The sequence below is a fragment of the Podarcis bocagei genome, assembly GCF_964188305.1.
Source record: "Podarcis bocagei genome assembly, chromosome: 8".
NCBI lineage: Eukaryota > Metazoa > Chordata > Lepidosauria > Squamata > Lacertidae > Podarcis > Podarcis bocagei.
This window is the reverse complement of record NC_138133.1, coordinates 59,717,639-59,728,625: the sequence shown is the minus strand read 5'-3', so window position 1 is coordinate 59,728,625 and position 10,987 is coordinate 59,717,639. Positions and strand designations below refer to the sequence as shown.

At 41.3% G+C, this 10,987-nt stretch overlaps 1 protein-coding gene across 2 annotated transcripts; it reads left to right on the top strand.

Moving 5' to 3' along the window:
- The first annotated feature begins 748 nt into the window (after positions 1–748).
- Positions 749–10,843, top strand: RPL7 (ribosomal protein L7). 2 transcript variants are annotated; one of them, XM_081205187.1, is made up of 7 exons: positions 749–881; positions 2,065–2,170; positions 4,050–4,216; positions 5,707–5,844; positions 8,198–8,307; positions 8,964–9,174; positions 10,348–10,843. In XM_081205187.1, exons 1-6 carry the CDS (start codon positions 868–870, stop codon positions 9,170–9,172), a joined length of 744 nt encoding a protein of 247 aa, XP_081061313.1. In that variant the 5' UTR covers positions 749–867; the 3' UTR covers positions 9,173–9,174; positions 10,348–10,843. The 2 variants fall into 2 exon arrangements, with proteins under 2 accessions (XP_081061313.1, XP_081061314.1); XM_081205188.1 differs by having other exon boundaries at positions 9,607–10,402.
- The last annotated feature ends 144 nt before the right edge of the window (positions 10,844–10,987 follow it).

Genomic DNA, 10,987 nt, shown 5'->3' with positions numbered 1-10,987 from the left:
TTACGTCCTGTACACCTTTCACGCAAGAAGCGATGTTAATCATTCATATCAGCGCTTAAAACACCTATAATGTTCTACAATCGAAGACACATGATACAAACGGGGAAAATGATCGGGAAGGAGAAGGAAAGTGTTTGCACTGGCGCAGGGGCTCCTTCATTGGCCAATGGATAGCACCAGATTGGTCTCCCATTGCCATGAGGTTCTTCCTGGGAGGCAGAGGGGCAGCCTCCCAGTGGACCTTGCTGCGTTGGTCCGGCAATCCAGAGCGTACTTTCATTGGGTTTTGCGGTCGCAGGGCAACCGGGAAAGTAAACTGTTCTAATGTCAAGGCTGAAATTCTATGCACCTCACTGAACTCACTGGGAGTAACTACAGAATAACCATGTGCATAGCTGTGCAAAGTGTACATGGCTACATGCCCTTTACATACTTCAAGAGAAATATATAAAACGTACTATTTTTAATCGCCCAGAATCTGAGAATTCAAGACGCCACTCCGTGTATGTCTACCAACAATATCGAAAAGCTGGTTTATAACACCAGACCTGAATATAACACACATCAAAATTCACTGCTTGGAAAAAGAGGTTGTTCTAATCATCAACTTTTATTTGGTGTGTGTGTCATGTCTTATTTTCTCATTCCCTCAAACACCTGGATATTCACCGCATCAAGGAGTTAATGACAGTTACGCATGTGCTACAGCTCCGGCTCTTACGTAGGCATTCTTCCTTTTTCGCCACAGGCATCGCTTGAGACACCTAAAGCTGGGGCTTTGCGCTTAATGGTCCCTTCCACTAGGCGGCGGAAAGAGTCTTCAAGTTCACCGCGCATGCGCCAGCTCTTTCTTTTCCGGCGGCGACCATGGCGGGCGAAGAGTGAGTAGCTTTTTCTTCCTCGGTACAATCCGTTGCCATCCGCGACATTAAGAAAGCGTTTCCTGGGTTTTGTTTCTCGGCCTTCGCCGCTGAGGGCTCCGTATTCTGAAGAGGCTTTTGCTGAGCCTTCTTAGCGAGTGTTTTCTCGGGAGACGGAGGGGTCCATTCAGAGGGATGCGGCTGGGAACTAGGAAGTGTCCCTCCCTGTTGCAGTGGGGCGCGTTGCGAGGGGTTCATTTCTGGGGAATGAGCGGAGCTGGAGACGAGCGGGAAGGCCGCGACCGCCGTTGGCAGCTTCCAGACTCACTTGGCCACCTCGCTTCATGCAGGCAGTGCTGGTCTGGTAGTTTGCGTGGCGCGGTTAGGCCTAGCTGTAGCCTTCCGGCACACGCGCCCAGCTCCGTTGGTTGAGGTAGGCCAGAAAATTCGGAAGCATTGGTTACTTGGGGATTTTTGAGTGCTTTTTCTTGCGTAAGGTAAAGGACCCCTGATGGTTATGTCCAGTCGCAGACGACTCAGGGGTTGCGGCGCTCATCTCGCTTTACAGGCCGAGGGAGCCGGCGTTTGTCCGCATTTGTCTTGCATAGTCCCGGGAAAAAAGGCTTTGACCCGCTGTTACGATCGTTAACCATACATACGATTGTTGTATTGGAAGGGTTCCCGAGGGTCATCTAGTCCAACCCCCTGCAAGGCAGGAATCTTTCTGCCCAACATGTGGCTCGAACACATGGCCCTGAGATTACACTGGAATTATTTTTATAGAAACTATTTTTCCAGGAGTGGGGTCAAGTAGTTTTGCTTTTAAAATACCAGTATTATAATTTGGGATTTTAAGATAATTTATAAATCTCCAAAAAAACACTCCAGCTTTGCAGGCCACTGGTTTGTTAAACATGTTTATAACTACCAACAGTGTTAACAATGAGTTTCACGTAGCTATATCTCAGGAAATCAAAACTGCTTGATATCTGGAAATTCAGGAAAGCAGTAAACCTGTCTCTGGAGAGAAAAGTTTGAATAAAGTAATTTGGTTAATGATGCAGTGTTGTACAGCTGCAATAGTTTTCTACTAACAAGTCTAAAAAGATATTGTATGGCTATTAGGTTGTTTCTTTTTGTGTGCAGTATGCATGAGAAGAAACATACATATTAAGATGTATATGTCTTTTGCTTTCTAATGTAGAGCGAAGAAGAAGTTGCCTTCGGTTCCTGAGAGCCTTTTGAAGAAACGGAAGGCTTTTGCTGATATGAAGGCCAAACGTCTGAAAAAGCTGTTGGTCCAAAAGAAGGTGAATATAACTTAACAGTCTTGTCCATATGCATGTTACACAGAAATAAGCCCTATTGTGTTTAGTGGAGCATATTCCTAGTATATGCAGGATTACAGCTTTTATTAATTGAGTTGTGCTAGATGCAATTTGATGGAAGTGGCTTGTTTTGCCTTGATACTGTAACAATGTTCCATGTGGTATGTTAAGAGGGGATACCATTAAGCTGCAAAATTGGATTTTTGTGTGTGACAACTTAGGTAGTTGGCCTGTTAACTTTTTGTGGCTCTATAAAATTAGTAGGCAGATTGATCTGCCTGCAAAAAGCTTGTAATATATGGATCAAAAATCTAGTTTTTTTAATATTCTCCACTGCTTAGTGTATATCTAGAAACAATATTGTCCTCATTCTGGCTTATGTCTTCTTTCCCATGAGCAGCTGTAGCTGGCACCAGAGCCACCTTTCCCATACATATTCAACATCTTTCAGATATATTAGTGAGATGGTTATCAGTGGCCTTTTTCATTATAGAGATTATAAAGCTCTTAACCAAATGCCCTTTATCCATTCTCTTCTTGCATCTCATTGAAGGGGTTCCTTGCCTTAACCACTCAGTTACAAAACTCACCTCCCCCAGCCTTGGCTCTACCAAGGCTGGGACCTTGCTCCCCCCTTCTTTAAAAAAGCAAGATAAGAAAAGCAAGTAAGCATTCATTCCAAGCAAGCACCATCAAAACTATGTATGTGCATGTGTGCACCCAGCATAGACTGATCACACACAAAAAAGAAGCTATTTGATAATTATAGTACTCCGCCCACCTTTGCGCTATTACAGGTTAATAAAGGTAAGAACCAGTGTGGAATTGTAGTTAGAGTGTCAGACTAGGACTTCAAAAGACCCAAGTTCAAATTCCTACTCAGTTATGAAGCTCACTAGGCCACTTCCTTTCAGTGAGGTTACATCAGAGCTTTCCAAACTGTGTGTCGCGACACATTAGTGTGTCGATTGCAGTGTATAGGTGTGTTGCGCAAACGCGCTCAGCGCTGGAAAGGGGTTAGTTTAACCCATGGTTTGTTAGTAAAACTGAATTGCTGTGTCGTGAAATGATGCATGTCTAAAAAGTGTGTCACCTACATGAAAAGTTTGGAAATCTCTGGGTTGCATGATGAGGGTATCTGATGCAGATAACTGCTGAAGCTAAGCGGGTCTGGAGCTGGTCAGTGCCTGGATAAGAGACCACTTGGAAAAAACTTTAAACTCCATGATGGAAGAAAGCCATGATATAAAGGTACAGTCATACCTCAGGTTAAATATGCTTCAGGTTGAGTGATTTCGGGTTGCGTTCCGCTTCAACCCGGAAGTAATGGAATGTGTTATTTCCGGATTTCACCGGAAATGACAAAATGACATCACGTGCATGTGCGGAAGCGACGAATTGCGACTCGTGCAGGCACGGGTTACATTCGCTTCAGGATGCGAACGGGGATCCGGAATGGATCCCCGTTCGTATCCAGAGGTACCACTGTACTAAATAAATGAGGGAGAATGATGTATCCAGGGGTCAGCACACCTTTTCAGCAGGGGGCTGGTCCACTATCCCTCAGACCTTGTGGGGGGGGCAGACTATATTTTTTGGGGGGGAACCGAATTCCTATGCCCCACAAATAACCAAGAGATGCATTTTAAATAAAGGACACATTCTACTCCTGTAAAGACACACTGATTCCCGGACCTTCCGTGGGCCAGATTTAGAAGATGTTTGGGCTGGCCCCTGGGCCTTAGTTTGCCTCCCCATGATGTATGCTGTCCTGATCCCCTGAAGGAAGACAGAGACAAAGATGTAATAAATGTGCATATATTTACTTAGGAAATGTAATAATATTCTCTTCTGTTTTCAGTTGCGAATTGCTGAACGAAAATTAATCTATAAAAGGGCTGAGTTATACCACAAAGAGTACAGGCAGATGTACCGGCGCGAAATTCGCATGGCCCGCATGGCTCGCAAAGCTGGCAATTACTATGTACCTGCTGAACCCAAATTGGCATTTGTTATCAGGATCAGAGGGTAAGATGAACAAATGTGTTGTGCTATCACATAAATTAACAGCAGTTGGTCTCACGCCCACACTGTATATGTAAGGAACATGACTTTCCCCCCAAAGAATCCTGGGAACTGTAGTTTGTTAAGGGTGCTGGGGGTTGCAGCTGTTTGAGGGGCAATCCTTTCTATGACCTAAGCCTTTGCAGCAGCACTGTCCTTTATGAGACTAATTCAAAAATACCTTGTGTAGAAGCCTCTTTATTCAGGTTACCCTTAGATAAAAACAGTTCTAAAGCTGTGTGCCTAGAGAATTGACCAGCTGGTGGGAAGTTCCATGAAGTCCAGGTTTCAGAATAAATAAAATAAAAAATATTTTAAATGTGTTTAGGGGAGGGGTGGTAGTAGTTTTGATTTTGTTCCAAATATTTGTGCTTTTATCCTGTATTTTTATCTTGTGAACCATCCTGAAATCTTCGGATGAAGGGCGGTATATAAATTTAATGCATGAATGATTAAATATAAATAAATATAATTTTACTTAACATTCAAATTATACACGTTGGGCCTAATGCAGAGCAAGACTTTCAGCCTTATATCAGTGTTAAGGCCTAATTGATTTCAAAGTGAAAGAGCATAACTTTTTGCTTTGTATTTTTAAGTAATATCCCACAAGTTTTAGTATATTGAGGAAAGCTCCACTGAGCACGCTCGGACTTCATTTTGAGTTAAAAATGCATGAGTGCTTTGTTCTGCTTATGGTCTAGGTGTAATTTAGTCACTTAATTTATTTTGATTTCTCCCTGAAAGCCTTCTGACTGGCTAAGAATCGGTGATGGCTAATAAAATAACATAAAATAATTCATTAATAACATCCAAAGTAGCATTTAAAATGGTATTTAGCATATTTAGATCCCGGTGCTCAAAAGCTGCCAGTGTTCTACCCCCTCAATACCTCGTTTGGGTTTAGTTTGCTACCAACAGTAGTAGCTTTCTGTGAATATGAGCACAGCTGAACCACAATGGCAGAGGAGTAGCAATAAAACAGATGGAAGATTATGGAGAATAAACATGTCTTGACCTAAAAAATGAAGTGTAAGAAGAATAAACATGTCTTCGCCTGAAAAATGAAAGGTGGTACAGTTTGCTCCATGGAAATTCTGGGGTGGGTGGGGGGAATCATTTGTATAGGTTACTAACACAATGAAGGCCTCTTATCTTGGATTGCATAACGGTTGCCACTTTTTCTAAATGCTCCTTATTTTGAAGTGGGCAAGGACTGTGTTTTGGTAGGATTTTTTTAATCCTTTCGTGGACTCTGTGTTTGTGGGGCAAAATTATCATTAATGCTATCCATTAAAAATAAATGTCATTGGTATGTTAATTATAACGTAAGTTCAGCTATCTGGAGTGTTACATGTTTTACTAATATGATAAAAGCTTTCATTGGAAGTAGCTGGTAGTTAAATCTGTTTGGAGACCGTACTGAAAAGAAACATGTTTTACTATACTTTTAGAATTAATGGCGTTAGTCCCAAGGTTCGCAAGGTACTGCAGCTTCTTCGCCTGCGTCAAATTTTCAATGGCACATTTGTGAAACTCAACAAAGCATCCATTAACATGCTGAGGATTGTTGAACCTTACATTGCATGGGGGTAAGTTGAATCTTAAATTTAGTGGTATATATTGTTCCCTATATATGTTGCCTTCTGCTTGTCTGCGTTGGGCGAAGTGGTCTCTACACCTGCTCCAGAGCAGAAAGTTCTACTCTGCGCTGCAATCGCAGACTGAACATTGCCTCATATATATTTAGAAGGTTGAAGCATAATGAGGTTGGCAGCATTTAAAAAAATACACTGATCCATAGTGTAGCCCATGTATGACCAGCTAATGTCCCACAAGAGATATTTCTTTGCAGTTTCACTTGTGTGGAATGATGCAACAAGTTTTCATGTGCATTTAATGTTACTATTTTGTATACCGTACAGAATGTGTAACAGAAATAAATGTACAGTAGACCCTTGGGTTACATTACTCTTGAGTAATGTAAACTTTGGCTTGTGAAAGCGGCAAACCTGGAAGTATTTTTCTGGGTTTCACCGCATGCGCAGAAGCGCTCTATCACGCCATGCGTAGAAGTGGTGTCTCAATGCAGATTTTTCTGGGTGTGCACGGCCCCCAGAACAAATTAAGTTCGTATCCAGAGGGTCCACTGTACCTTCATCTGTTTACCAAAGTTCTCTTTCATGCCTCTTTTCCCTCTTGTCACTTTTAACTACTTTGTAATGTCTGGAATTGCAAAGTTTACTGCCAGTAATCCTGTGAAAGGATTTTTGTTTGAGGAACTACCTTGGTTATCTTCTCCAAGTTGATTACTTCATACCAAGTCTGCTTCCATAATAACTTCATCTTTGTAATACATAAGGGGCTAGATAGTTTTAGCTCTGGACTAATGTTTAGAGAAGTACAGTAATTCATGATAATACAGGTGTTGGCTCTTTCTGGCCTATGTTATCCAAAGGGCTATGGACTAGAGTATAGGTTGGTAAATGATACTTTTTCTTGCTGATGAAAACTTCCAGTGTGGCATTTCTATATCGGAAACCACATTCTAGTTCCTGCTGAACAACAAAATTCAGTATGATTGTACAATTAAAAGTATCACTCCTATCTGAGAAAGTGTTGTATTAAAATAGTGAATAATTCCTATGGTCCTGGAAGTGGTAATAGTTCCCAGCAACTAATTCTGGGCCAAAAGATTTGCCTCCAGGATACCTGTAGTAGCTCTCCTCCCATATAAGCCTGTCTTTTTAAGATTCACATAGGCTCTTCACTGCATTCTAATGGTAGTAGAAGCATAGTTGATTGGGACATCTATCCCTTCTGTCGAGAATGCAGAAATACCTGCCTCAATAAGTTTGCCCCCCTCCCAAAAAAACCACCTACCTTATGTCATCTATTGAAAACATTTTTGATCTGACAAACTTTTGGCCTGCTGGGTTAAGTTATCTTAATGTGGTTATAGTAGACTTGTGTTGGATGCTTTTTCTCTACTTCATGCTTGTATTTTACTGACCTAAGTTTGTGTCAGAACTTAAATGTATGCTTTCCAATTATGAAGGGACGCAGGTGGTGCTGTGGGTTAAACCACAGAGCCTAGGGCTTGCTGATCAGAAGGTAGGCGGTTCGAATCCCGGTGATGGGGTGAGCTCCTGTTGTTCAGTCCCAGCTCCTGCCCACCTAGCAGTTCGAAAGTACGTCAAAGTGCAAGTAGATAAATAGGTACCGCTCCGGCGGGAAGATAAACTGCGTTTCTGTGCGCTCCTCTGGTTTCAACAGAAACGACTTAGTCATGTTGGCCACATGACCCGGAAGCTGTACGCCAGCTCCCTTGGCCAATAAAGCGAGATGAGCGCTACAACCCCAGAGTCGTCCGCGACTGGACCTAACGGTCAGGGGTCCCTTTACCTTTACCTTCCAATTATGAGTCTAACTTTTGTACATTGTCCTTTGTATTGTGATTGCAATAGAAGAGGAGGGTAGAAAATTAGTTAATAAACAAATACATAATATAAGCCATTATTTCTCACCTGGCATCTCTCTGTCATAAATATGTTCTAAGCAGATTTCCTTCCTGCTTAGGCTAAAAATGATTCCCCCCCCCCAACACCCTCCTTTCTGCCTTGTCCAATGCAATCTTCCACTGTGTGCCAGAAGTTGTCCATGCTAATTTTCATTCCTTGTGAGAGAGCTGTTTTGTTTCCAGCATTCAAATCCAAAAGCTTATGTCTGGATACAGCTACTTAATTTTAGAAATTAGTTGGCTGTGATAAATACAGATGTGTACTGAATGGACAAACAGCAAGGTATTGAGGACACAATATTGCCAATGAACTCATGCATTCGGTATACACATTTTTATATTTTTAACTTAGAAATTCAAGCAGCTGATTTTCATTATGTTACTAAGTTAGCAGTGCTGTTGTCATGTCTTATCTTTTGTTCCAGTTACCCCAACTTGAAATCTGTGCATGAGTTGATCTACAAGCGTGGTTATGGGAAGATCAACAAGCAGCGCATTGCTTTGACAGATAACTCTCTCATCAAAAGATGCCTGGGTAAGTAAATTTATGACAACTTGTACTGGATTATTTTAGTGTATCGCTACATCTGCAAGCTTATTGCATTCTTGTATTGTCTGAGACAATTATTCTTTGCAATCCTGCTGGCCAACTTGAGCATAACATTTTACATTTACATAGAAAGTATTTCACTGATGTTCTCTAACTTTTCTCTAACGGTGTGCCAGTATTATGCCATTTTTGCAAGATGGAGTAATGAGGCAGTGGCTTGCTGAAGGCTGTCAATTTGTGAGCTGAGATTTGAACCTAACACATTCTGGTTTTCATGTCTAGCCACATTACACTATACCAGCTCTTTCCTAATAAGATTGTGGTTTAGCGCTAGAAGTCAATAGAAAAAAGTAACTTCAGTTTAACTTAATGTCAAACAAATACAAGAGTGCCACTATCAAGTTATACTATTTGAGTGATGGACATTCTGGCTTTACAGTAGTGACAAAATGTGCCCATTTTGTTGGACGTGCAGTGTATAGTGCTATACATTTCCCATGTCCCAGTTTCTTTTTGGTTGCGATGCTCTCATTTGGATGACTTGGCAAATTGCATTCTCTCAGCTACCCGCAGGGTGATTGCAACAATCAATGAATGGGAAGGCACTTTGTACTCTGAACCTTTTCTAACTCTACTTTTAGAAAAACACGGCATCATTTGCATGGAGGATCTGATCCATGAAATCTATACTGTTGGCAAAAACTTCAAAGCAGCAAACAACTTTCTCTGGCCATTCAAGCTGTCTTCTCCACGGGGTGGAATGAAGAAGAAAACTATTCACTTCGTAGAAGGTGGTGATGCAGGAAACAGGGAAGACCAGATTAACCGGCTCATAAGGAGGATGAATTAATGGTATGCTGGGCTGCAGAACACTAAAATACAAACTTGTAGCAAGGGTTTCCTTCACACATCTTTTGTACACAAGGGATATAGGCTTCAGGTTGTAGAATATTTTCTTCATGTGGAATCAGGGAGTCTTGGGAATTCATTGACAAAGTTAAGCAGATCTTGTCATGGTCAGTTCCCAGATGGGAAACTGTGCATCACATGTTAATTGTATTGCTTCCTAAAGGAGCTCCTTATACCTTTACGGATTAGAGGTGGTGAATCCACAGTCTTAGCTTGCAAAGGCACTTCTCTCTCAGCCACAATACCAAAGCTATGACATCTTAAGGTTCCTTCCTGTTTTGTGCACACTAAGACTTTCTAGGGATGACACCCTGCCAGAGGCAGAAGAAGTGCCTTTGTAATCAAGTAAGAGGGCTTTCCTTGCCCTTCTCCTAGCTAGGAAATGCAATGGCATCTCAGCCCAACATTGCAAAGATCTGCAGAAGATGGGGGAGGAACTTGTGTATGTCTTTCTGTGTGCATGCGAGTATACTGTGACCATGCCTCCCACAGGATGCGATACAACTATGGCAAAATTCTACAACAAACTATTTAGACCAAACTGCCCCAATGTGCAGGATTAAAAATACAATAAAGCTATACAATCTTTAAAATGTCAGATATTCCAGAAAATCAAGTTAAAGTTCTTTAGGTGTGGGGTTTGTAGGGGGAATTGTTAGCAAATGTGGGTGTGGATGGCAGTTTGTCTAGCTGTTGAATTGCAGTTTTGTTACTTCCCTTTGTATTCGGAACTCATATTGTCATGTTAAGCCATAAGCTGCTTATTCAGAGAACAAATTATGCCCCCATTGCTCTATTTGTGCTATTTTAAGTCATTTGGGTGGTTGGTTAAGATGGACTTTAGACTGCACTTTAGGTTATGCACTGTGTGTTTTAGAGTAATAATTGCTGTAGTATACCGAGTTGGGTATATAGGAAATTATGGGAAACACATCTTTTACTATTTTTTAGTCACCACAGGCAGCCAGATAAGTGGCTTTTTGGTTGAAAGTGATTTTTGTGTGCACATAAAGGCAAGTAAAACACTGAAATGTGTGCTGTCAGCCCAACTTGAAATTCTCTGAAAAATATTCACCAATTGAAATGTTTCTAATCTGAGTTTGTCTTCTCTTCTAGGGGCCTAGCAGATGACATCTCTATGCATTGTTAATAAAAAAAATCTTCTGTGAAATTGTGCTGTTCTTCCTTGCTCTGAAATTGACTGGCAGTCAGAGTACTTCTGCAACCTTTTTACTTTTAGGTAGCTACAAACAGTAAGTTATGAACGTTATTGAGAAATCTAAGCTATGGTTAACCTACACAAAGATCCTGTTAGCTGAAGGTCTGTCTGACAACAAGGTGTTAAATGACCTTGCCAGTCAGAAGAGTAGGCAGATGCTTGGTTCAGAAAAGGAGCTATGATGATCACCCTTGTCCTAGAACATTAAATGGGCCCTGGGAAAGAGAAGTGCTGGTGGAAATCCACACAGCAGCTTGTGGTGTCAGCACCTACTGTTAAAAAAATTGTTTAGAAAGCTGATGTGAGTTTTAATCTGCTTTTAGTCAGTTATTTTAACATTTCAAATTACTGTTAATTCATTTTACTGATAAATTTATTGTTTTTGTAAACTGCTTTGGGGTTTTGATTTTTTTTAAAGAAACCTGTAAAGCAGTATATAATTTTGATGAAATAAATCACAGCCTATCCTGGGGATAGCAAAGGGCTAAGAAGTTAAGCAACCCAAACCCAGTAATGTGTTAACAGCAGGCAGGCTAA

Excerpts from the sequence above, each read along its gene's own strand:
- RPL7 (XM_081205187.1), top strand. Across the intron at positions 2,171-4,049 it reads AGCTGTTGGTCCAAAAGAAG|TTGCGAATTGCTGAACGAAA; the intron begins GTGAATATAACT and ends TTCTGTTTTCAG. Across the intron at positions 4,217-5,706 it reads TTTGTTATCAGGATCAGAGG|AATTAATGGCGTTAGTCCCA; the intron begins GTAAGATGAACA and ends CTATACTTTTAG.